The 27,986-nt window shown below is 43.9% G+C and overlaps 1 protein-coding gene across 6 annotated transcripts in view; it reads right to left on the reverse strand.

The window, feature by feature from the left end:
- The window catches only part of sh3rf1 (SH3 domain containing ring finger 1), a 68,937-nt gene that overhangs the window by 17,202 nt on the left and 23,749 nt on the right, over positions 1–27,986 (reverse strand). For 4 of the 6 annotated variants that reach the window (XM_031785873.1, XM_031785871.1, XM_031785872.1 and 1 more), the window contains exons 3-8: positions 26,825–26,887; positions 15,407–15,682; positions 14,454–14,549; positions 12,244–12,552; positions 3,360–3,470; positions 691–818 (exon numbers count right to left, since the gene is read on the reverse strand). In XM_031785873.1, the coding sequence (XP_031641733.1) occupies positions 691–818; positions 3,360–3,470; positions 12,244–12,552; positions 14,454–14,549; positions 15,407–15,682; positions 26,825–26,887 (983 nt within the window). The remainder of the gene's footprint in view (positions 1–690; positions 819–3,359; positions 3,471–12,243; positions 12,553–14,453; positions 14,550–15,406; positions 15,683–26,824; positions 26,888–27,986) is intronic. The other 2 variants (XM_020499300.2, XM_031785874.1) reach the window with 1 other exon arrangement.

Here is a 27,986-nt window from a genome sequence, read left to right on the forward strand (position 1 = left end):
TGCAGGAAATTAGGCTATGGCTGGCTCTGATTGCCGGTGTGTGCATGGATGTGGGTACGTAGACCCGGGAGCCACTGCGGCCCATTCTGTGTGTTCACCCCCATCACTGATGTAGAGTAATACTATGGTAACTTTCTGCATGACACAGCTATGTTGCAGGGCTCCACTGAGGTGCTGTAAATGGAGTGGAAAAGTCACATCGCCAATAACCTCAAGAGGGGAAGAGGCTTTAAAGAACAACTGCTGACAGACAGCATAGACACTTTCACTGGTGTCAGGGAGGGGGAAATTAAGAAAAAAATGCAGAAACACAATCACTCACTTTGGGGAGGTGGGCCGTATCTAATTCTATCAGGTGTCTAAAGTCTCTCAAAGGAGTAATGATGTGAGAGGTCCAGGGTCACAGGCAGGATCTCTGATAGGACCCAGGAGACTCCATACCCCACAGCGGTTGACCTTTCACCCTTCACCTGTGCTCTGGGTCAACCTCTGGTGTTCCACACTGACAGCTGAGCGGTCATTTAGAGGCTTGGAGAACTCCCAGAACACATTAGATGGCCCCACACCCTAGCCATGTGTGGAACATGCTCTTAAACGGCATGTTCTCTCTGGTTTAGTGTGCTGGTACTTTATACATGGAAGAGTGTTACATGTACATCTGTGTATGTGTATGTGTGTGTGTACACTCACACTGTGGGTCTTTGTCTCCCACTCTGATCGCTTGTGCTTGGGGAAGGTCTCTGACCAGCAGCCAACGAAGAGGCTGCTCCCAGCGCTGAAGATTGTGGGGGAGGAGGTGGGGGAGGAGGGAGAGCTTCCTGTCAAAAAACAAACAAAAAACCATTCTGAAACAGAGATCAAACAGCACAGAACAGTTCACAATAAGGTCATCCCTCACATTAAAAAAACTGCTTTGTTTGGAACCAAAAGACAGGAAACAAGTAAACAACTCACTGCCTTCAGCGCAACATGAGAGTTACATTAAAGCTCTTGATGGAATGATACATGAGAACCCTACCCCTGGCCTTTTAACCCATGACTAGGTGTTACATAATGAGAGAAACTGCTCTGTGAAAAAGGGATATTATTTACTCTCTGTTCAATGAGGGAGAGTATCGCTTGACACAGAAGTTTGGTCTTGTCCCCAACTTCCCCATAGAACTGGGAAGGAATCTCAAGTGTGCTTGTTTGTTTGTTGCTATAGAAACGACACTGGTGCCTTGTGAATCCATCGCTGTGTTTAATTGGGACCATATGAAAGTAAAAACATTTCTGTAAACATGACATAGTTTAACCCTCAGGGGCGCTCCGAGCAGATCCTTCTATGCTCTCTTATCCCCCTTGTTCTGCATCTAACGTGACAGAAACCAGACCAAAACAACTCTTACACAATCACACACACTGACACTGGGAAAGGGGAAAGGGGTTTATACTGGGAAAGGGGTTTGTTTTCTCCTTAACATGCAAAACTATTAATACATCTGCAGAGAAAGGCATTGTAGACGGTAAACAATTCAGGCCCCATCACCTGGAACAAAACAAATGTGTCTCAGCTTGACATTAAAAGGCCTGAGGAGCAGACAGACATCACTACCATGGAACAGTGGGGGGAGGGGGGTGCAAATACATTCAGAAGAGTCTACATACTACCATGTGTGTATGTGTGTGCGCTGTTGACGCTGGAGCTGAGATAATTACATTGCCTGCAGGCCAAAGAAATCATCATGTAGAGTTAGTTCCCCAGTAAAGTGGAGAGCTTAACCTTTGTGTACACATAGACCCTGTTCAGTAGTACCACATAACAACAAAGCCACACACAGTCAGTTGACCATGACAAAGCAGCAGATACAGTCTCCTCCATACACGATAGCATGTAAGTAAAGTAACATATATCAACCTAAATAGTTGTTAAAACCATTATTAGGGTAGGAATGGGCATTTGAAATGTTTTGACTGTTCGAGTACTCACATGATAATCAAAAATGGGGAGAAAAAAAAATAATCTGATTTTAGAACTGCACTGGAGAACAAAAAAATAAGCATTTATCTATAGGCCTATGCCAACAGTGCACAGCAATGCCTCATTTATCATAACCATTACAGAAAACAAATCCTAATAGCTGAATTGCTCAATTCAGTCAATAAAAAAGCAAGTGCCATTTAATTTACTGAAACCGTAATATCAACTGGTTATATTATATGGTGGAACAATCTTCTACAAGGTAGTAACCTCAGCAGTGGTGCTTAATGTAGAAGAATATGGCTGTGCAATTGCATAGCCTTGTTTTGTTCATTTAGCAGAGATGCTCTTCTTTCCCGAGCCCTTATCACAGCCAAGACACACTTATTTTAATAGTAAAAAAAACATGTAATATTACAAAATAAAATAATTTTAAAAGATGCTAGTGCAAAAAAGTGATGCGCATCTGGAGTCTGGAACAGTTCACCTCAGAGTGATCAATTGTAACAGGGCTCAATTTGGCGAGGTGAGAAAGGTTTTCAGGGTTCAAAATCTACTTTTTTGATATACAGACGCTCTATTTAGTTTATTTTGCCTGTTCTTGGGAATTTTCAAAATAGACGAACAATTCCTCATTGAAAACTGCATGGTGATGAATTACTGCCACGACATCTGTTTGGGGAGTAGGCATATGCTTAATGAGTCTGGTGAAAATATGCTCCTTGTTTCTATCAAACTAATGTTTTTGCACACTTTCACTGTGGAACTTGTCTATGTTTAGGGGGGTTAAAGCCTAGGCTAACCAATTATAAATGGCACTAGCAGTTCGCCTAAGTGGAAAACAGACGGGATGCAATTATTCCAAAACTGCAGCTCGTTGTTGGAACTTGAGATAAAACTGTCATCATTTGGCAAGGAATGTAGCCTGTCTATCCCATCAGGCAGAAAGGTTTTTATGGGCATTTATTTCTTAACAGGAGCACACGAGTGTGTGTAGGGAGTGGTTGGAATGCAATTGAGTGAATGAGGCACAGCGAGGAAAGGGAATTTAGGGAGAAGAACTGTATGATGCTTGGCTTGGTTTCTTTTTTGTTGTGCCCCGCAAATGGCACACTAGCGTCAAAGCAAATGAATGTTGTCTTCAAGGCAAAATGTCACTTTCCTGTTCTAGGAGCCACAAACACATTCCACCATATAGCTTTAAAGTATTATTTTGTTTTTGTTTTTTTATAATAAAAAATAAAAAGTAATCTCTGGCTAAAGATGGAGCTTTGACGTCCGTTCCAGTACTCATGTCCATCCCTAATTAGGGAAACCGTAGCGTAGTTGCAAGAACCCTATTGTTAAATTGAACTGTTGGTGTGAATACTGTAGAATCTTTATAGAGAAGTGCACCTACCACAGGAATGGATGCGTAACTTGCCTCTGGGGGAAATGTGAACACGGTTGCAGTAGTAACAGGACTGCTGGGGGGAGGGGTCACTAGGAGTCCATTTGTACAGATGTGTACCTGTTGAGGAGAGAAGACAGAATGTAAGTCAACTTACTCAACCAATACCACTACTACTCCCCTACAATATAATACTTCCAGGCATAGACATTACACACAAAACAGTGTGCTAGAACAATTATGGAATTTTTCAACGATAGTTGCAACTGAATGGGTCTCCATCAGAAGGGACAGATGTCTTGGTCAATTTGTGCCTGTCTGTCCCCTCATATCCAGTCTCACATGGGTAGAAGTAGGCTGTCATGAATGAACAGACTAGTTATTTAATCTCTTAATCATCTTACACATGGTCTTAAAATGTCCCATTGAATGGAAATGTCGCCTTCACAGCAGCGATGAACCCAATTGGCCAAATCAAGCTGTGCTAGTGTCCCAATAACCAGATTGGCTGGGTTAGGTCATATGACTGCCAAGCACAAGTTTTAATTGGCTGGGTGAAGACCGGTGAGTACTGAAGTCTCTTGCTAAGAGACGGGGAACCCCAGCGGTGTGACACTGACTCATTCACTGTGGCTGTCCTGGTAACAGAGCAATTCTGTTGGACACAGTCTCCTTGTACCCTGTACTCTCCTTCACTCCATGCATGACTGCCCCAGACAGAGCAGAGCTGCCTTTCTGGGTGAATCATTACAGAGGACCCACCTCAGACTCAATCAAGTGTACCGTGTGGAAGGGGAAGGTGCAATCAGGCAAGACAGAAAGTACTAGGCAATATCTATCTGTGTTGTGCATTTTGTTATACATGTGTATGAGCTACATGGAACATGTGTGTGTGTACACAACACAGGCACATCAATTACACTGGAAATTAACTGAAAATGTTCAGTTTTACAACAGGTCTGTTTTCATATACTGCAGGCTCCTTTATACATCTGACATAAAAGCAGTAGACAGAAGGCGTGTTCATTTCCATACACTCCATCTGGCCCCCCAGGAAACTACTGCTTCCCTTTCTATCTGCTTTGAAGGAGGGAGAAAAGAGGAGCGAGAGACAAGGAGAGATACCGAGCCACACAGATTTCGCCTGGGGAGTCTGTCTTTTTATTAAACACATTCATTTAGAAATCAAACCCATCTTAAGTCATATAGATTCCAGGTGTGCATGGAGGTTCTATAACACTGAGTGTGTCTGGTTCATAATTATGGCAGATAAAGCCAGGTCTGGAGAGTAATGGGCGATTAATTAGGGCCGATTTCAAGTTTTCATAACAATCGGAAATCTGTATTTTTGGCCGATTTCCGATTTTTTTTAATATTTTTTTTGAATACCTTTTATTTAACTAGGCATGTCAGTTAAGAACACATTCTTATTTTTAATGACTGCCTAGGAACTGTGGATTAACTGCCTTGTTCAGGGGCAGAACAACAGATTTTCACCTTGTCAGCTCAGGGGTTCCAATCTTGCAACCGCACAGTTAACTAGTCCAACCATTGCACTCCACGAGTAGCCTGCCTGTTACGCGGAATGCAGCAGAAGCCAAGGTAAATTGCTAGCTAGCATTAAACTTATCTTATAAAAACAATCAATCATAATCACTAGTTATAACTACTAATCCAGTTTAGCAGGCAATATTAACCAGGTGAAATTGTGTCATTTCTCTTGCGTTCATTGCACGCAGAGTCAGGGTATATGCAACAGTTTGGGCTGCCTGGCTCATTGCGAACTAATTTGCCAGAATTTTACATAATTATGACATACATTGAAGGTTGTGCAATGTAACAAGAATATTTAGAGTAAGGGATGCCACCAGTTAGATAAAATACCGAACCGTTCCGTATTTCACTGAAATAATAAACGTTTTGTTTTTCGAAATGATAGTTTCCGGATTCGATCATATTAATGACCAAAGGCTCGTATTTCTGTGTGTTATTATGTTATAATTAAGTCTGATTTGAAAGAGCAGTCTGAGCAGCAGCAGGCCCGTAATCATTCATTCAAACAGCACTTTCGTGCGTTTTGCTAGCATCTCTTCGCAAGCACAGCACTGTTTATGACTTCAAGCCTATGATCCTAATGGGTGGTGTAACCCATGTGAAATGGCTCGCTAGTTAGCTGGGTGTGCGCTAATACTGTTTCAAACGTCACTCATTTTTAGATTTGGAGTAGTTATTCCCTTTGCGCTGCAAGGGCCGCGGCTTTTGTGGAGCGATGGGTAACGATGCTTCGAGTGTGGCTTTTGTCGATGTGTTCCTGGTTCGAGCCCAGGTAGGGGCGAGGAGGGGGACGGAAGCTATACTGTTACACTGGCAATACTATAGTGCCTATAAGAACATCCAATAGTCAAAGGTATATGAAATACAAATGGTATAGAGAGAAATAGTCCTATAAATACTATATTAACTACAACCTAAAACCTCTTACCTTGGAATATTGAAGTCTCATGTTAAAAGGAACCACCAACTTTCATATGTTCTGAGCAAGGAACTTAAACGTTAGCTTTTTAACATGGCACATACTTTACATGGCACATATTACTTTCTTCTCCAACACTTTGTTTTTGCATTATTTAAACCAAATTGAACATGTTTCATCATTTATTTGAGGCTAAATTAATTTTATTGTTGTTTTATATTAAGTTAAAAATAAGTGTTAATTCAGTATTGTTGTAATTGTCAGTATTACAAAAAAAAAAAAATCGGCTTTTTTTGGTCCTCCAATAATCGGTATCGGCGTGGAAAAATCATAATCGGTCGACCTCTACTGGAGAGGTCGACCGATGATTCTCCCCTCATCACCCTGTGGGTCCACGGCTTTAGTACGAGATGGGTCACCCCAACATGAAAATAACTGTCTGCACACACACACACAAACAAGCTCTGATAGCATAGTCAACACACACATACGAGAGCACTAAGGGATGCCACCAGTTGTAGAAGGGCTTTGTGTGGCTTATGTTTACGAGGGGAAGCTGTGGGTAAATCATGTCAGTGTGTCTGGGCTGTGTTGCAGCCCTGAGCCCCGGGAGGTGAGACAGAAGAGGACACTAGGGTTGGGCGGAATACCATATACCGGTATTGATGCACGGACTGGTTTGAGTTTTAAACGGTAGTTTGGTTTGTTAAATGTGATAGTTTACTCCACTATTTGAGTCATCTTTCAGCTCTCTCGCCATGCCGCATTCCACACAGACCTAGCCCCGCCCCATCACTAAAGGAGCACATGTTGTTGTTGCTCGACCATGAGACATTTGCTTTCATTCTGCATGGTCATGCATCAATGTTGAGGCAATTTTCTGCTTGCTTCTTAATATAAATCCACAAGCGTTCTATAATCCATTTGTTTCTTACATGTGAAAACATCTAGAGTTTGTCTTTAATTAGCAAGTTGTGGCTAAATCGTGTTAGCCACTAATGCTAATCGCTAGTTAGATGACTAGCTAATAAATGTACAAGCAAATGCTAGTTAGATGGCTAGCTGTTGCCAGATAGTATAATGTTAATTTCTCTACCATAAGCCACCTCCAATCGTTTTAGACACTTTGGCAGTACGTCCAACCGGCCTCAACTGCAGACAGCGTGTATGGCGTTGTGGGCGACCGTTTTGCTATTTTATTAGGATCCCCATTAACTGTTGCAAAAGCAGCAGCTACTCTTCCTGGGGTCCACACAAAACATAATACAGAACATCAATAGACAAGAACAGGACAGAACTATATAAACATTTTTTAAAGACACACATAGCCTAGATATCAATGCATACACAAACTATATAGGTCAAATAGGGGAGAGGCGTTGCGCCGCGAGGTGTTGCTTCATCTGTTTTTTGAAACCAGGTTTGCAGTTTATTTGAGCAATATGAGATGGAAGGAAGTTCCATGCAATGAGGGCTCTATATAATACTGTATGCTTTCTTGATTTTTTTCTGGGGACTGTGAAACCCCTGGTGGCATATCTGGTGGGATAAGTGTGTGTGTCAGAGCTGTGTGTAAGTTGACTATGCAAACAATTTGGGATTTTCAACACATTGTTTCTTAGAAAACGAAGTAGTGATGCAGTGAGTCTCTCCTCAACTCTTAGCCAAGAGAGACTGGCATGCATAGTATATATAATCAGCCCTCTGATTACAGTTAAGAGCAAAACGTGCTGCCCTGTTCTGGGTCAGCTGCAGCTTAATTAGGCATTTCCTTGCAGCACTGGACCACACGACTGGACAATAATCAAGATTAGACCAAACTGGAGCCTGCAGAACTTGCTTTTTGGAGTGCGGTGTCAAAATAGCAGAGCATCTCTATTTTATGGCCAGACCTCTACCCATCTTTACAACCATTGAATCTGTTTTGCCCATGAGTTTACAATCTAAGGTAAGTTATTTTGTCTACTGAAATTGTTCAACAGCCACACCATTCATTACCAGATTCAGCTGAGGTCTAGAACATAAGGAATGATTTGTACCAAATGCAATGCTCTTAGTTTTAGAGATGTTCAGGACCAGTTTATTACTGGCCACCCATTCCAAAACAGACTGCAACTCTTTGTTAACGGTTTCAGTGACTTCATTACCTGTGGTTTCTGATGCATATATGGTTAAATCATCAGCATACATGGACACACATGCTTTGTTTAATGCCAGAGGAATGGTCATTGGTAAAAATTGAAAAGAGTAGAGGGCCTAGAGAGCTGCCCTGCGGTACACCACAATTTCCATGTTTGACATTAGGAGAAGCTTCCATTAAAGAAAACCCTCAGTTCTACTAGATAGATAGCCATATCATGGATTCAGAGCTGAGGTTGAAAAGCCATAACACAAGTTCTCTCAACAACAGGTTATCGTAATATCAATAATATCAAAGCCTGCACTGAAATCTAACAGCACAGCTCCCACAATCTTCTTATTATCAATACCTTTCAAAAGATCAGTCAATTGTGTCAGTGCAGTACATGTTGCGTGCCCTTCTGTTATTAATTTGTTTACAGAGAAAGAGCATTGTATTGGGTCAAAAACTATTTTTCCAACAGTTTTCTAAGAGCTGGCAACAAGCTTATAGGTCTGCTGTTAGAACTAGTAAAGGCCGCTTTACCAGTCTTGGGTAGCGGAATTACTTTGGCTTCCCTCCAGGCCTGAGGACAAAGACTTTCCTCTAGGCTCAGATTAAAAATATGACAGAAAGGAGTGGCTAGAGAGTCAGCTACCTTCCTCAGTAGCTTTCCATTTACTGTAAGTTGTCAATGCCAGGTTGTTTGTCATTATTGACCAATTTTCCCACCTCTCCCACACTAACATTGCAAAATTGTAACTTGCAATGCTTTTCTTACATTATTCGTTTTTTTTATGCATGAATACAACTGCTCACTGTTCGTTGTTGGCATTTCCTGCCTAAGTTTGCTCACTTTGCCAATGAAATAATCCTTAAATAATTTGGCAACATCAAATGGTTTTGTGATGAATAAGCCATCTGATTTGATGAAAGATGGAGTTGAATTTGTCGTTCTGCCCATAACTTCATTTAAAGTCCAAAGTACTTAAAGTCCAAAGTTTAATTTCATTGATAGGTCAACATTGTGAACAGTCTACCCCATGGTGACGTTGGGGTTATGGTATGGGAAGGCATAAGCTATGGACAACGAACATAATTTGCATTTTATCAATGGCATTTTGAATGCAGAGAGATACCGTGATGAGATCCTGAGTCACATTGTCGTGCCATTTATCTGCCGTCATCACCTCATGTTTCAGCATGATAATGCAAGGCCACATGTTGCAAAGACCTGTACACAATTCCTAGAAGCTGAAAATTCTTCCATGGCCTGCATACTCAGACATATCACCCATTGAGCATGTTTGGGATGCTCTGGATCGACATGTTTCAGTTCCCAGCCAATATCCAGCAACTTCAAACAGCCATTGAGAGGAGTGGGACAACATTCCACAGGCTACAATCAATAGCATACTCAGCTCTATGAAAAGGAGATGTGTTGAGCTGCATAAGGCAAATGGTGGTCACACCAGATACGGAATGATTTTCTGATCCAAGCCCCAACCCTTTTTTTAAGGTATCTGTGACCAACAGATGCATATCTACAGTGCCTTCCACTAATATTGGCACCCATGGAAAATATTACCAAACCGGGCAGTAAAAAAAAAAAAATCTTCATTGTTTATCCTCTTGGTCATTCATTCAAAAATATTCACACAAATCAAATATTTAAAGTTAAATAATTGGAAAAAAAATAAAAATAATAATTATTATTATTTTTAAATCTCATGTGTGCCAAAATTATTCATTCAATACTTTGTGCAACCTCCCTTTGCCAAGATAACAGATCTGAGTCTTCTATAATGCGTAATGAGGTTGGAGAACACATGGCAAGGGATCTGAGACCACACCTCCATACAGAATCTCTCCAGATCCCGAAGTCTACGCTTGTGGACTCTCCTCTTCAGCTCATTCCAATGGTTTTCTATGGGGTTTAGGTCAGGGGACTGGGATGGCCGTGGCAAAACCTTGATTTTGTGGTCAGTGAACCGTTTTTGTGTTGATTTTGAGGTGTGTTTTGGATCATTGTCCTGCTGGAAGATCCAACCACAGCTCAGTTTAAGTTTTGATTTAATATCTGCTGGCAATATCTAATATCTGCTGGTAATAATTTAATATCTGCTGGAGTCTATAATACCATGTATCCTAACAAGTTGTCCAGGGCCTTTGGAAGAAAAACAGCCCCATAACAAAGACTCACCACCATACGTCACAGTGGGGATGAGGTACATTTTTGGCATGGCTATCCTTCTTTCTACGCTAAACCCACCTCTGGTGTTTGTTTCCAAAAAGCTCTATTTTGGTCTCATCTAACCATAGAACCCAGTCCCATTAAATTCCAGTAATGTTTGGCAAACTGTAGGTGCTTGAGTTGGTTGTTTGATGACAGCAAAGGCTTTTTTATGGCAACACTCCCAAACAACTTGTGGTTATGTACAAGACCCAACACAAAACCCAACTAACGTCTGCATTTCTCCAGCTGTGATTCTTTGGCAACTCGAACCATCCTCCTCACTGTGCATGGGGTCAATATAGACACACGTGCTCTTCCAGGCCGATTGCTAACAGCTAAATGTCTTAATTATTGCCCTGATAGAGGAAATGGGCATTTTCAAACCTTTGGGCTATTGTCTTATAGCCATTTCCTGATTTGTGCAGCTCAACAACCTTTTGTTGCACATCATTACTATATTCTCGGTTCTTTCCCTTAGTGAAGGATGACTATGGGAACTCATATTTATACCCCAGTAAAACAGGAAGTCATGGCTTACCACTTAAGCGTTCCTAATCACACAGATGAACTTAAAATGTCAAATATGAATGGGAATATACTTCAGTTAGATTTTACTCAAAATAACTTCTAGGGGTGCCAATAATTGTGGCACACATGTTTCGGAGAAGAATATTAAATTTATTTCACATACATTTTTTTCAATAATTTTACTTCAATTAAAGGTTTGATTTTTGTAAATATTTTGAATGATAGACCAAGAGGATAAACAGCAAAGAAACATTTTTCACAGCACATTTTGCTCATATTTACCAAGGGTGCCAATATTATTGGAGGGCATTGCCAATTATGTGAAATCCATAGATTAGGGGCTGATATTCCTTATATGAACTGTAACTCAGTAATGTTTTGCATGTTACTTTAATATGAATGCTGTCAAACCACAGACAAAGCCTTGTTGGCTTAATTTAAAAACACATTTCAGAAAGACTTATTATTTTGACACTTCAAAGCAAAAAACACTGATAAGATGAAGTCAACATCCGATCTTCATATAACGAGTATATGGTCATTTGCAATGTCAGTATAAAAGTCCCTACTCTGTATACCAGGCAGGCTGGGGTGAGGCAGTTCTCCTCTACACTGTTCTCTGCTCAGCTGCAAAAAACTAAACAACATTCTAAAGGTTTCCTCACTTCACAGCTTCCGTCGGTCACAGAACGTCTGCCTAAGACGCTGACAAATCTGTCTGACTGTCTGTCTGTCATGTCCCCAGCCCCTCTCTCTCTACAGTGCCAGTCAACCAGAGCAGCTGTGAGTTGTTGCCATTCCGAGGTTGCTGTGGAAACCTCGGGGCTAAGCTGCAGTCTTTTTTGCGGGCGAGTGGAGTCACGCATCCATGATTTCCAACGCTTGGACGGAGCGATGGCCTGTTCGGAATGACGGGGGGAGAGAGGGAGGGAAGTGTGTGGTGACAGAAGGAGACTGGGAATCTTTGTCGGGGAAACAAACATCAGATGAAAACAAGAATGTTAGTTCAATCTGCTTGTTTGTGCATGTTGCGTGAGCATCTTGCGTGCTCATGGTTTCCCCCTGTTCCTCTCTCTCACTCATTACCCCTGATTAACAGGCCCAGATGAACAGTGTGGAGCCGACATCAGCTATCCCATGAAATAAATGGCAGTGATTATACGCTTGCCCATAGTACAGACAGCCAACCATAGACAAATGAGGCTGCTATGCTGGACAACATGATGGTTTTCCCAATTCTGGTTTAAGAGGACAATATTGTTCAGAACAAAAATATGCAGTCAATTCTGGAGGAATTCATTAATGGGGACAATAGAGTCAGGGTTCTGGACAAGTCCATTGATCATACAGAATACTTCAGAGAGACAAAGTTCTCCATTTAGTGGCTTCCTCGTTGAATACCCCTAACCAAACAGTACAAAGACACTGGACTAGGGGGAACGTAGAAGCTCTCTCCCCCTTCAGTATATATCTGTGAGGGTTCGCTGCAGAAGAGCCCTCCCTTACTATCACCCATCTCCCCCCCCCCCCATCTCACCTGTGAGGGTGCGCTGCAGGACAGTCCTCCGCTGATCTCTCCGATGCGTGCGGCTGCCGTGGGGTTGGAGGAGCTGATGAGGACGGGCCCACTGATCTCCATGGAGTGTCTCTGGGGGGGCGGGGCCAGACAGGGCTTGTGGGACATGGTGAGGGATGTAAACGAGTGGCGCTTCTTACTGTTCTTCTTCTCCCCTGCTCGGTGGGGGCCACCGTTACTCTGGGGGCCCGATGAGGCCCCCTCGCCAGAGTCCCCACTCGAGTCCCCAGGCTTGTCCAACTCAATCAGCTGACGCGCTGCTGTGTTAAACTACAGGAGGAGATAGGGAAGAGGGGAAGGAAAGGAGGGCAGGATGGGGTGGGGTAGATAGGAGAGAAAAGGAGTCGTCGTTAATATGATGATGAAAGCCGTCTATCTTCATAATAAACCTAGTTGTAGTAAGAACCACCCTGTGCCTGTATCTGATGGGAGAAAGCAGTAGGCTGAGAATGCTGCCAGTGCCAGGGGGTTGAGAGAGAACCTTGGGCTCAGGGAGTCAACGGTTTTCAGGCAGGCAGCGGAGCAGACAACAGCCTTTCATGTGAGGTAGGAATCAAAGGAGGAAAACTAAAAAGGGTTTAGCTAATCAAAGGGACAACGAGGGAGCACTCCACGACACAGATAGCCCCGAGCTGCTCTCCCTCTACTTGGGACATAAAAGTGGAGAATTTCACACCAATCCTGAGGAGAGGCAGTGCTAAATGAGTACACACATAGCACTAGATCAGATATACAGCCAAGTATATACAACCAAATATAGAATGGGTATCAGTATAAAATCACTGTACAGAAATAACTCAGACACAATCAAGTGTGGCTACAAAAAACTAGATTATAGCTTGTCCTCCATGACAGTTCCAGAATTGCTCATATTTTGTTTTAAAAAGAAAGCTGTCTGACATATGATGAATGTACAGTAGTCATCAGTTGCACATTTGTTTATGTAACCCGAGTCAAAATGTTCTTTCTTGGTGGAAAACATTGTATTTCTCTGCTGTGAAAACATGGTCAATTGTATCCATTAGTTGTTTTGCATCCGTTCCCTTCAAAATATCCACCCTCAGGATATTATGAAAACTCTAAATCTGTCACATGAATAGTGCCATGAAAAATGAGAAGAAACATTTTTTAAATTCTCCTCTGCTTCTAAAAATCAAAGATAACTTTCACAAAAGCATTCACACGGAAAATGTCTTGCCTTCTCAAATTGCACTTCCTTTTATGACAAGCCTCTGCCCACTCCCGGGCTTCTCTCTACCATTAGAAGTCTAACAATTCACCAAACCCACGGTTCAGTACGTATTTGGGGTCATGGTTCGGTTTCGGTACAGCAGGAAAATTAAATGCAATTAACAATCTTCAGCATTCACAAATGTTCCTGGCATTGTCTGTTGTGACAGGATTGTTATGTTAGGTCTCTCAAGGTTCCACTCTGATGCTGCGTTTGTAACCATGTGGGAGGTGGGAATTTACCAGTTGTGAAGTCATAAATGCCAGTTGGATGCATTCATGTGACTTGAAAGCAGATTGGCTAAATGGCCAACAAGCTGCAACCATAAACTAAAAGTACAGCTATCATGCTTGCAAACAAATTATAGAGTTCATAAATCACATTAATATATGGCTTTTTATAAATAATGTTTTGTTGTTACATTTGACTGCAGAAAATGCTGTTAGAGGCCTTTTCCTTAGTAGGTGATGTTAGAGGTTACCATTTGGGAGAAGTGGGTGCTCAGGATGATAGAGGAGTTTCTCACAAGGAATTACCAGTTGAGGGGTGTTTTCAGTCACATGTGGTAAATTCCCACTTCCATCTGGTGAATTACCTCAGGATGTCAAGCTAATGATGGCTAAAGCTTTTTAAAGCAAACACTGGCTGTATTTAAGGGGCACATGGGAATTTGGAAAGCTGCTCATGAGGTGCTCAATGACCAGACAATCTAATAGCATGTTTAGTACTTTGGTGAAATATACTGTGACTGTTTTCAAGGGTGAAGCAAAAGGGGAGAGCACTAATGTGTACATTCTGCAAGATCTCTGACAAAGCAACAACAAAAAAGATTGCACTAACATACTCAGCATTTTCCAACCTCTTACCGGAGGTAAAAATGCTTGCCTGGACATATCAGGGACACTCCGGTTGTTAAGACTTGGAGGAACATTTCGCTTACCTCAACATATGATATAGGGAAGATTCCAATTTTATCCCCCAGCATTCCCTCTGCCCAGTTTTCGTCCACTCTGCGAATCACAGTCAGAATATCATCCTAGAAGAGAAAAGATGCAGAGCTTGTTACCGGGAAGACTGTTATTAAAGATGCTGCTAACTAGGAGATTTTCAGATCTTCTAGGAACAAACACCCAGGATAGAAGAATTATGAGGCTGAGAGAGAGCGAGACCATGTTTTATTAAAACTCCCGGAAGTGCCAAGTTATGCTACATTATTAGAGTAATACAGTACAGTGGATCCTGTTTAAAAAGGAACAAGACAAGCACTTTCGTTTGTTTCAGTTTTTGCTCATAAGGGACGGCAGGTAGCCTACTGGTTGCTGGATCGAATCCCCGAGCTGACAAGGTAAAAATCTGTCATTCTGCCCCTGAACAAGGAAGTTAACCCACTGTTCCCCAGTAGGCTGTCATTGTAAATGAGAATTTGTTCTTAACTGACTTGCCTAGTTAAATAAAGGTTTTAAAAAATGAAGATAAAACAGCAGACTGCTTATGAAAGCCACAGATAGAAAGCTCTAATCTACCCTTTCAGTTGATTAGAATAGATTGATAAATGTAGTCATTTAGCAATGGTACAGTAGCCGTCTAGTTCTAGATGTGCGAGTGGGTAACTGGTCCTCTACACTAGGAGGAAAAATGCCTTGCATCCGCATGACACATCTGCAGGAAGAGACGGAGGAACACAGTTTCACTGAGGTTTGGTCAGGGTTAAGCCACAGAGCTTTTACAATCAACAGTTGTTGAGCTGTTAGGTGCTCCAAACTCAGGAAAATTACAGCTTATAAAAAACAGTATAGGTTGTAATTATAACTCTTGCTAGAAACTGTAGTTCCAGCTTTAGCGACAATGTTCTATGTGGTAGGGCTGTAGCCTGTACAGTGGTCTAGAACTCACCTTAGTGAAGGGCAGACAGTCCTTGTCTGCCTCGTTGTCTTTCAGCTCAAAGTCGTAGAGGGCCTTGCACTGTGGCGGGGGCTGCGGAAGCGGCTTGATGATCTGAACAAAGTTGGTGGGGAAAAAGCCGTGGACTCCGCCCATCTCTCCATGGTACCAATTCTCATCCACCTGGCGTCGCAGGATGATAATGTCACCCTTATTGAACTTGAGGTCCCCAGGTTCCTTGCCATCGTAGTTGTACAGGGCCTTGGCACAGGGCAGCTGGGGTACACCCTGTAAAGGGAGAGAGAGAAAGAGAGATGGAGTGTTCAAGCTGTGTCCAAAACATCAGGACTCATGCATAATAGAGCACCACTCAGAACCACATGAATTATTCAAAACCCAGAGAAGTGTAATTGTGGACCAGAGCCATTAGGGACAAGAGCACAGTGAGGGGTTGTAGTGATGGTCCATATGGGCCACACGAGGGAATCAGGAATAAACCACCCAATAAACCACCCTGACCTGGGTAGAGCTACACTTTCAGACAGACCCCATCACCCTCACTCACAGCCAGCATTTCATTGTAATCTTCTTCCACCAAGTCAGTGTGTGCCTCAGTCACCACTCTCACTGACATTCATTCTCTTGCTTTTTAACTGAGAAAGAGACCCAAACGATGTACCGAAAATAATCTTGGCCCAAAACAGACAACAGTTACTATGGAAACCAAAGGAAGAAAAGTGTGAAGGCCTACTTGTTATGGGAACAGGCAGATACAAGAAAAAAGTAAAATGCATTCCCAAAACAAGGAGTAAACTAAATGTGCATCAATAGCTTGGTTTCCATCCAATTGGCAACAGATTTTAATGTGAATATTCCATAAATGAATTAAGCGAGAAACCTCAAAAGTAGGTTCAAAGTGCACTACATCATCACGCACAGCTTTTTATCTGCAATAAGTGAATTTGATGGTAACACATCTCTGGTGGAATGCACATTTACAATCAGATGTGTTTCCATCAAATTGACTTGAAGCGAAAAGGCTGTGCGTGATGACGTAGGGCAAATAAAATGTACTTTTGCGGTTAAATTCCCATGTACCGAATAAAAATACAAGTTAAATGGATTTCCATCGCATTTTCAACTGTACTAATGGTTTTAGTCACAAAAAATGTTGCGTTACATAGTGAATGTGCCCACTCTGGTCTTGACAAGTGCACTCTAGGCTACAGCTGGCAGATACAATGCAGGTATAGGCTACTACAAAATGAGAATATTATGGACAAAAGAGCAAGATTATTTTTATTTGTCGAACGGCAGTCAAGCATTAATCATGTCACCAGAATAAGCCCCTCAATATTTATTTCTAAAGGAGCATCAAGCTCATCACCATGCACTTTCACCACCCTGTGAAGATCATCATACCTTATTTCATCTGTACCATAATAAACTGCATGCTTTCCCAAGGCGTAGTGGGAGGAACACACACCATGTCATTGTGACTCCAAGTGAACTTCGATTATGATGGTTACTATGTCAATATTTGGGCATAAAAGCTTTTCCACTGCCATTTATTACATAATTCAATTTTAGACAAAAAGATCCCACCTTATCTAGCGTATTTTGTTTTGTCAACATTTGGAAAATTTACTGAACAAATTTTCTGTTTCCATCAGGCCTGTCATGTCATTTCTATCCGACATGTAAACTCAGCAAACTTAACATGTGTAAATATTTGTATGAACACAAGTTCCACAGACATGTGACTAACAGAAATGGAATAATGTGTCCCTGAACAAATGGGGGGGGTCAACATCAAAATGTAACAGTCAGTATTTGGTGTGGCCACCAGCTGCATTAAGTACTGCAGTGCATCTCCTCATGGCACCAGATTTTCCAGTTCTTGTTGTGAGATGTTACCCCACTCTCCGACCAAGGCACCTGCAAGTCCTCAGACATTTCTGGGGGGGAACGGCCCTAGCCCTCACCCTCCGATCCAACAGGTCCCAGACGTGCTGAATGGAATTGAGATCCAGGCTCTTCGCTGTCCATGGCAGAACACTGACATTCCTGTCTTGCAGGAAATCATACACAGAACGAGCAGTATGGCTGGTGGCATTGTCATGCTGGAGGGTCATGTCAGGATGAGCCTACAGGAAGGGTACCACATGAGGCAGGAGGACGTCTTCCCTGTAACGTACAGCGTTGAGATTACCTGCATTGACAACAAGCTCAGTCCGATGATGCTGTGACACACTGCCCCAGACCATGACGAGGCCTCCACCTCCAAATCAATCCCGCTCCAGAGTACAGGCCTCGTTGTAATGCTCATTCTTTTGACAATAAACACAAATCCGACCATCCCCCCCAGGTGAGACAAACCCGCGACTCGTCAGTGAAGAGCACTTTTTGCCAGTCCTGTCTGGTCCAGCGACGGTGGGTTTGTGCCCATAGGAGACGTTGTTGCCGGTGATGTCTGGTGAGGACCTGCCTTACAACAGGCCTACAAGCCCTCAGTCCAGCCTCTCTCAGCCTATTGCGGATAGTTTGAGCACTGATGGAGGGATTGTGCGTTCCTGGTGTAACTCGGGCAGTTGTTGTTGTTGCCATCCTGTATCTGTCCCGCAGGTGTGATGTTCGGATGTACCGATCCTGTGCAGGTGTTACACGTGGTCTGCCACTGCGAGGATGATCAGCTGTCCATCCTGTCTCGCTGTAGCGCCATCTTATGAGTCTCACAGTACGGACATTGCAATTTATTGCCCTGTCCACATCTTCAGTCCTCATGCCTCCTTGCAGCATGCTGAAGGCATGGTCACACAGACGAGCAGCGACCCTGGGCAACTTTCTTTTGGTGTTTTTCCAGAGTCAGTAGAAAGGCCTCTTTAGTGTCCTAAGTTTTCATAACTGTGACCTTAATTGCCTACCTGTTAGTGCCTTAACGACCATTCCACAGGTGCATGTTCATTAATTGTTTATGGTTCATTGAACAAGCATGTGTTTAAAACCTTTACAATGAAGATCTGTGAAGTTATTTTGATTTTTACAAATCATCTTTGAAAGCCTGTGGACTTTTTTTATTGGATGGTTGGATGGGAACCTGGTTTATATGAATGTGTGTGACACTGAATGGGTCTTGTTGGGTGGCCTTTTAAATGAGAGTATTGGAAGTACAGGATTGGTGTGATGAGCTTGGCTGGGTTCACTGTATGTATGTTTGTCTGTGTAATTCAGAAGTCTAAATGCCCCGGACCTGGCCTAGTTCTCTCCCTGAGGAAGGTTAGGTGGTCTCGACTTGCTAGTCTGGAGCCCTGAAAGGACCATTCAGGGGTGACAACCCAGAGGGGACGGGGAGGCTCAATGAACCACTTTCAAGATGGCTGTCCAAGAGGAGGGCACCTATCCAAAAAGCCTCAACCCCCTCACATCCCTCCCTCTACTCTGTTAGAGGCATTTGGTAGTGCTCAAAATCACAAATACAACCGACAGCGTCAATCTGAGCACTGACAGATGAAATAAACCAGATATCAGGGAGAAAGATAGTCAGAGGTAAAGAAATAAGGAAAAAGAGGGTCTGGGACAGAGCGAGAGCTCAGCGCGAGAGGAGATCCAAAAGCTGACTCCTCCTGTCTCAGCCTCCAGTATTTATGCCGCAGTCTCCTGTCTTATCCGATATTTTTATATTCTCTCTCTCTCTCTCTCTCTCTCTCTCTCTCTGCCTCTCTCGCTCTGCCTCTCTCGCTCTGCCTCTCTCGCTCTGCCTCTCTCGCTCTGCCTCTCTCGCTCTGCCTCTCTCGCTCTGCCTCTCTCGCTCTGCCTCTCTCGCCTCTCTCGCTCTGCCTCTCTCGCTCTGCCTCTCTCGCTCTGCCTCTCTCGCTCTGCCTCTCTCGCTCTGCCTCTCTCGCTCTGCCTCTCTCGCTCTGCCTCTCTCGCTCTGCCTCTCTCGCTCTGCCTCTCTCGCTCTGCCTCTCTCTCTCTGCCTCTCTCTCTCTGCCTCTCTCTCTCTGCCTCTCTCTCTCTGCCTCTCTCTCTCTGCCTCTCTCTCTCTGCCTCTCTCTCTCTGCCTCTCTCTCTCTGCCTCTCTCTCTCTGCCTCTCTCTCTCTGCCTCTCTCTCTCTGCCTCTCTCTCTCTGCCTCTCTCTCTCTGCCTCTCTCTCTCTGCCTCTCTCTCTCTGCCTCTCTCTCTGCCTCTCTCTCTCTGCCTCTCTCTCTCTGCCTCTCTCTCTCTGCCTCTCTCTCTCTGCCTCTCTCTCTCTGCCTCTCTCTCTCTGCCTCTCTCTCTCTGCCTCTCTCTCTCTGCCTCTCTCTCTCTGCCTCTCTCTCTCTGCCTCTCTCTCTCTGCCTCTCTCTCTCTGCCTCTCTCTCTCTGCCTCTCTCTCTGCCTCTCTCTCTCTGCCTCTCTCTCTCTGCCTCTCTCTCTCTGCCTCTCTCTCTCTGCCTCTCTCTCTCTGCCTCTCTCTCTCTGCCTCTCTCTCTCTGCCTCTCTCTCTATGCCTCTCTCTCTATGCCTCTCTCTATGCCTCTCTCTATGCCTCTCTCTATGCCTCTCTCTATGCCTCTCTCTATGCCTCAGGACTACCTGGCCTGATGACTCCTTGCTGTCCCCAGTCCACCTGGCCGTGCTGCTGCTCCAGTTTCAACTGTTCTGCCTGTGGCTATGGAACCCTGACCTGTTCACCGGACGTGCTACCTGTCCCAGACCTGCTGTTTTCAACTCTCTAGAGACTGCAGGAGCGGTAGAGATCCTCTCAATGGTCGGCTGTGAAAAGCCAACTGACATGAGGTGCTGACCTGTGGCACCCTCGACAACCACTGTGATTATTATTATTTTACCCTGCTGGTCATCTATGAACATTTGAACATCTTGGCCATGTTCTGTTATAATCTCCACCCGGCACAGCCAGAAGAGGACTAGCCACACCTCATAGCCTGGTTCCTCTAGGTTTCTTCCTAGGTTCTGGCCTTTCGAGGGAGTTTTTCCTGGCCACCGTGCTTATACACCTGCATTGCTTGCTGTTTGGGGTTCTCGGCTGGGTTTCTGTACAGCACTTTGAGATATCAGCTGATGTAAGAAGTGCTTTTTAAATACATTTGATTTGAAAAGCAGGACTGATATGAACATTTGTACAATTGGACTACAATTCAGGTAGCCTCATTTTCATGACATGGCTGTTTGTTCAACAATGGTCCAAATGCAGTGCTCTAGACACGGCACTACACAACAGAACCAAAACTACACTCAGTGAATTGACTGTAATCTCCTCACAAGCCCATTGCTCTGCAGCCCAGGAGTGTTTTCCCCTACATACCCCTCTTCTGGCCTCATACAAGAGGGGCTGTCAGCAGATTTACATTTCCCTGTTTCACCCAGCTTAACAGAGAGAGAGAGAGAGAGAGAGTAGAGAAAGAGAAATGGTGGGGGGGTTGTAAAGGAGGGGGTTGTAGAGAGGGAGTGGGCTTCTGAATGGAAGTGTTGGTCTGTATGAATGAGATGGAAAAAGGAGGGAGGCAGAAGGGGGGTGGGTGTTTCCGGTTTGCAACCATGGAAACTATGCAGATGTGTCTGAACTCGACCAACATGCATGAGTCGAATCCAGGCTGCAGTCCAGTCCAAACACCTCGAGGTCAGCTCCCACCCCACAGTTTCCAGCAAGCCAATATTCTACTCAGTTTAGCGCAGAAAACATGGTAATTAACTACAATGACCATAATCCGTTGTGTTTCTTTTACACCTGCTACATAAAAGAGAAGAATGCATAATCGAGAGAGATAGAGCAGTTGCTTCACAAGGTATCTTTACCTGAAAATACCTGGTCTAAGTGATTGATAGTTGGTATTCAGGAGTCATAAAGTATGCCTTATTTACTCTGAAGAACTAATAACATTTTGTTTTTGTCAGACAGCAGCAGCTCTAGAGATGATAATGGAGATGATAATGGCCAGGAATTAAATAGTCATCAAATAAAGTAAATGTAATACAAAAAACTGAAATATTGTATTAAATGTGAATAAATTATGGTTAAGATAAGCAGTAATAGCCAGTCACTACCATCATGGGACTTTTGTTTTATTCTGTGTTGTTACAGCATCCAACTCACATAATGCAAAGTGCATTTCATGTTAAAGAAAATAAGCACTAATCGCTCAGCACTACTGGGTTCTCAATGTACCAGTCTCTGCCAGTGCCTGCTTGTTTATAAAAGAGAGTATCCTTCATCCAACCCCACACAAATGGTACAATCCAGCTTGTCTGCTCCTGTGCCAGTGTTTTTATGGCTTTTCCCCTCATCCAGAGAGCGAGGCAGACAGAACAGACTGCATTAAGGGACATCTTCCCTTCTTGCCACAGATCAGCCTCTCCACTCGCACAGATAAAGCCTTGTCACCTCTCACCAATGTGTTGAGGTGATGTGGCCGGGCCCAGATCACATCCCTTCCCAGCAATGAGATGGAGATCGAAAATATAAACACAACATTAAAATGTTGATCCTATGTTTCATGTGTTGAAATAAATGATCCCAGGAATGTCCTATACGAACAAAAAAACATATTTCTCTCAGATCTTGAGCACAAATTTGTTTACATCCCTGTTAGTGAGCATTTCTCCTTTGTCAAGATAATCTACACACCTGACAGGTCTGGCATATTAAGAAGCTGATTTAACGGCATGATAATTACAAAGGTGCACCTTGTGCTGGGGACAATAAAAGGCCACTCTAAATTGTTTCGTTTTGTCACAACACAACGCCACAAATGTCTCAAGTGTTGAGGGAGCATGCTCTGCCTTATCTCAGTTCACTGGTCACGATGGCAACACCCATCCGTAGCACGCGCTCCCGCAGGTGTATCTCACTGATCATCCCTAAAGCCAACACCTCATTCGGCCGCCTTTCGTTCCAGTGACTGCTGTGACTGGAACGAATTGCAAAAATCGCTGAAGTTGGAGACTTTTATCTCCCTCACCAACTTCAAACATCTGCTATCTGAGCAGCTAACCGATCGCTGCAGCTGTACATAGTCTATCGGTAAATAGCCCACCCATTTGTACCTACCTCATCCCCATACTGTTTTTATTTATTTACTTTTCTGCTCTTTTGCACACCAATATCTCTACCTGTACATGACCATCTGATCATTTATCACGCCAGTGTTAATCTGCAAAATTGTAATTATTCGTGCCTTTTGCACACAATGTATATAGACTCCCCTTTTTTTTCTACTGTGTTATTGACTTGTTAATTGTTTACTCCATGTGTAACTCTGTGTTGTCTGTTCACACTGCTATGCTTTATCTTGGCCAGGTCACAGTTGCAAATGAGAACTTGTTCTCAACTAGGCTCCCAGGTTAAATAAAGTGAAGTAAAATAAATTCATTTAAAAATAAAAAAAATGCAATAGGCATGCTGACCACAGGAATGTCCACCAGAGCTGTTGCCAGAGAATTTAATGCTCATTTCTCTACCATAAGCCAGCTCCAACGTCAATTTAGAGAATTTGGCGGTACGTCCAACCGACCTCACAACCTCAGAACACGTGTAACCACGCCAGCCCAGGGCCTCCACATCCTGCTTCTTCACCAGCGGGATTGTCTGAGACCAGCCATCCAGACAGCAGATGAAACAGAGTATTTCTGTCTGTAATAAAGCCCTTTTGTGGCAAAAACCTCATTCTGATTGGCTGGGCCTGGCTCCCCAGTGGGCGGGCCCCTGCCCAGGCATGTGAAATCCATAGATTACGGCGTAATTCATTTCAATTGACTGACTTCCTTATATGAACTGTAACTCCGTAAAATTGTTGAAATTGTTGCACATTCCGTTTATATTTTTGTTCAGTATAGATACTAAGGCTTTAATTACAGCTCTCTCCCTCCCTCCCTAGCACACATAAAACAGCTGCTCTGAAAGAAACGTTTAAATGGAAGTCATCATTCAGCGGCATAACTCAGTGTCAGACAGAGCACGTCTAATGAGAATCTGACTACAGGCCACAACTAATCACTTCTGTCCTGGTTATAGATTTAAGCACATGATTAGACAGTACACGTCACAGACCCACAGTGTGTGCACTATGACTGAACAATACAAGTACACACATTTCCACATCATGCACGAGAAGCTGACTACACAACACACTATTATGATCCACAATGCACACCTACATGGGAATCTCAGCCGCTCTCTAATTTGTGTGCGTGCACAATAACAATAGTAACAGGCTGTGTGTTAGGCAATATTGCATGGCATCAGATGGTGTGTATAACCCTTCCTTCATCAGAGATAATGCAATTAGACAGAAGTGGAGTGCTAAGGGGATTTGGCTGTAATAGTGTTTACTTAAGTTCCACAGCATCGGATCATAACAGAATTACAACACTGTTCGCTCTACAGCACCGCCAAATGTCAACAACCAGCGAGCAAACATAACACAAATACACAACGCACACAGACACACAGCAAGGCAGACAGGGTAAGCTTAGGTCACACCCTGTGGACTAGACTAACCCTAACCATATCCTAGCCACCAGTGACGACAGCAGCACTATAACACACACAAATAAACTGCCATTTTAACTGAGCAATCATAGGTTATGAACCTGCCATCTGGCATGATTTATATGTACAGTAATAGATTATGAAGAGAATGTCTGCTGCTCATCCACACAGCTACTCTACCCAGTAAGAGCAAGCCTACTGTTTGAAGCTGTCATAGATGGCCATTGGAGTCTATAGGCAGGCCTTGGCCAAGAAATCTCCAGTCTGGAAGATTGAGGATGACAGTAGGGTGGTTCTTCTTCCAGACAGCATGTCTTCATTTCCAGCCAGGCCTCCTGTCTCTCCCCCCTGGGCTAGGGCTCCCATATGAAGACCCCTAGAGACAGGCAGGCGGCTGACCGTACAGCCACTGGGGGGGAAGTCTGTATCTGCCTGCCCCCCCCCCCCAACCCAACCCAACCCAGAGACATCGGACATTCCTGGAGAGGGAACATTCTGTCTTCATCAACATGTCAGTGTGTACTGCTCAGACTCTCCTAGTGTTGAGAAAGCACATTGTGGAAGTGACACATTGTGGAAGTGTGGAATTCGAGGGGCAGGAGCAATCTTGTTTTCATTAGAGCGCCATTACTTTAAATTGGTTCCTAATGGTCTCGTTTATGACCACATGGAGACAACAGCCTTCCCTGTTCCCTCCCTGCACACACAATTCTGGGGGCTTCGGACTGTGTGCCTGTCATATGCAGGGACAGGACTAGGGACAGTCAAGGAAAGAATTAACTAGTTTGAAGAGAGGAGGTGGTATGATGTATAGGTTGATTTGAACCAGACTCAGTCAGGACACATGGAGACAGAGGAAATGAGGATCAGAAGAGAGGTTGAGTGACATGTTACAGGGTGATTTTCACCCAGAAATATACTTACTACTCCTGCCTGAGTCCTCTAAAGGTTATCGTCCTGAGAAAAGTTGTTGGCTCAGGAGTTCAGACTGAGCCGAATCTACATCAAACTGGTCTGTTCATTGAGCTAGAGAGAGCAGCTACCTAGCGTCATTGCTCCTCCTCCTGCCCACCTGCCACCCTCTCGTATGGAACCAACACTGAGACAAAGGCTAACTTCCAACTACTGGTTTCTAAGGCAACCCGTCTCTGCATGCCTTTTTTGGGACTGTTTATGGGTCTATTGACAATGTACTGAATCTTGTGAAAGAGTCATTCAAAGTCAGCGGGGCAGTGCTGAAGTCAGAGTGGTAAAAGCAACATTATAAACTGGGTGTTTAAACCCTGAATGCTGATTATCTCAGCTCGCTGGTCACCATAGCATCTCCCACCTGTAGCACACGCTCCAGCAGGTATATCTCTCTAGTCACCCCCAAAACCAATTCTTTCTTTGGCCGCCTCTCCTTCCCGTTCTCTGCTGCCAATGACTGGAACGAACTACAAAAATCTCTGAAACTGGAAACACTTATCTCCCTCACTAGCTTTAAGCACCAACTGTCAGAGCAGCTCACAGATTACTGCACCTGTACATAGCCCACCTATAATTTAGCCCAAACAACTACCTCTTTCCCAACTGTATTTAATTTTTATTTATTTATTTTGCTCCTTTGCACCCCATTATTTTTTATTTCTACTTTGCACATTCTTCCATTGCAAAACTACCATTCCAGTATTTTACTTGCTATATTGTATTTACTTTGCCATCATGGCCTTTTTTGCCTTTACCTCCCTTCTCACCTCATTTGCTCACATTGTATATAGACTTGTTTATACTGCATTATTGACTGTATGTTTGTTTTTACTCCATGTGTAACTCTGTCGTTTTATCTGTCGAACTGCTTTGCTTTATCTTGGCCAGGTCGCAATTGTAAATGAGAACTTGTTCTCAACTTGCCTACCTGGTTAAATAAAGGTAAAATAAAATAAAATAAATAAATTGGCTGACAGCTGTGGTATATCAGACATTATACAAAGGGTATGACAAAACATACATTTTTACTGCTCTAATTACATTGGTAACCAGTTTATACTAGCAATAAGCCATCAGGTGTTTGTGGTATATGGCCAATATACCACGGCTAAGGACTGTATCTAGCCACTGAGGAGTTTTCAAATAAACACTTAGTTTAGCTTCCTTTGTGTTCCTGTTGGAAGTCTTCACTACTTACAGTGAGAGAGAGGAGGCAGACAGACAGGCAGACGTGTGGAGGCCAGACAGAGCTCTGGCTCACACATGAACTTCTCACTAGTCCTCTCAGGCAATTCTACTACTGGCTCTGTGTATTATTGGCACTGTAGATCTTCCTGTTCCTCCTCCTATCCCTACATCAGGTCACTATAGGGCTTCCTCATCCAGACTAATACACATACCAAGAGGCATTGCTTCCCCTCCTCTGAGTGCCAGTTATAAACACACACCTCAGGCGTAAGCACTCGTTGACGCCAACAAATTCTCCCTTTACGGCCTGTCCACTGGCCCTGGGCTGCAGTGTGGGGGCTCTTGGGAATTGCAGTCATTGGCTATGATCAAAGTGGCCTCTCCTGGAGTCTGGACACAGAGGGCCCATGAGGGAGCCATGTGTAGGGCTAAACCAGGAACTAGGCTAAATTCAGAATTCACTTTAAGAGAGGGGAAAAATCTATAAAAACATTCAACACATGGAAGTACAACTAAGACATTGCTGAGGCAGGAGCTATTAGTAAGCTACAGATTAGTCATAAAAAAAGACACCAGTTTGCCAGGAAAGGGGTCTGGGTTTATGAAAGACTTATGGCAACAGCGCACTCAGCCATACGGTTTTCATAAAGCTGGGAGTGGCTGGGAGTTTGTGTGTGTAATGAAGGTGCCATTTTACGTGAGCATGTGTGTGCAATGCATGTGTGCAGACTCACTGTGAGTATGCGTGTGCATGTGTGTGTGCGTGCGCGCGTCTAGCCTTTACCTGCCTGATTGGCCCCGTTCCAGCGTTGAAGGCTGGTTCTGGGTGGCCCGGGATCACACAGACCTGAAAGCACAGAACCCTCCATCTCTGTGCCATTTCATACACTGACTAGGCTTTAAGACTGTCTCACACAGGAAAGAGCCTACTCACATTACACTGAGGAGAGAGGGGGAGAGAAGAAGCATGACCAAAAGACAGATGGACTAGAGGAAGATGGAGAGAGACGAGGAATAGAGGGAGCGAGAGACGAGAGAGAGGAACACAGTGAGATAGGAGTGTCAATCTGATGCTGTTTGATGGGACTGACAGAACCTCCATGCCAACATGAGCCAGAAAGACACAGAAACATGTAGAGACAGGGTGGCCCAGCAGACCCTTCCAGCCAGGACTAATCTAATGCAGCAGTAACAGCTGGGAAAGATAGGACAAACAACCAGAAATCTGTTCCCTTCACCTTACCTGCAGTGGTGCAAGAGAGAGCGTGAAAGAGTGAGGGTACAATACAGGTTCTTTCACTAATCCACCACAGATATCTTTCACCGGGCCAGCTTGGCCACGCAGAGACCATGCAGTCACTAAAAGCAATGAATCTAAAACAACTCCTCCGCTGTCATTTCTCTCTCCTCCCACTCTCCTCTTCTCCCAGTCCATCTTGCTCTGGCTGAGGGGGAGGCATGTTAAATGGGATGAGTCGTGCTGCTCCAGACTGAAGGAGAAACGACTGGGGTCATGAGTGTTTGGTGATGGGCTGAGAGAGATGAAGAGCAGAGCAGGCTATTAGTCCAGCCCTGAGAAGCTCAACCTCCATACATCCATGTTTTCCACTCCTCTCTCGCCAGTTCACTTCTCCCTCTCCACAGGGCTCTTTTCTGCTCAGCCTCCCTCTTTTGCCCTCTCCCACAGAGGTCAGCCCATTGGTCCACTTTGTAACCACAGAGGTCAGAGGGATGTCAGTGGGTGTTTAATATCATGTTTTCCATCCAAGAGTTTACTGCCTATTCAGATACAAGAGAGAAAATAGGAATCTCCCAATCTAGAATGAGCGGAGAGAGGCTTTAGCATAAATAGGGACTAGGATGAATACCGGGGGATTACTACAAATGTCACAGTTATCTGTCTATCGAGTGCGGCTTGGAGAGAGCTGAATACTAAGCGCCTCTTC

The sequence above is a fragment of the Oncorhynchus kisutch genome, linkage group LG13 (genome assembly GCF_002021735.2).
Source record: "Oncorhynchus kisutch isolate 150728-3 linkage group LG13, Okis_V2, whole genome shotgun sequence".
In the NCBI taxonomy this organism is placed as follows: Eukaryota; Metazoa; Chordata; class Actinopteri; order Salmoniformes; family Salmonidae; genus Oncorhynchus; species Oncorhynchus kisutch.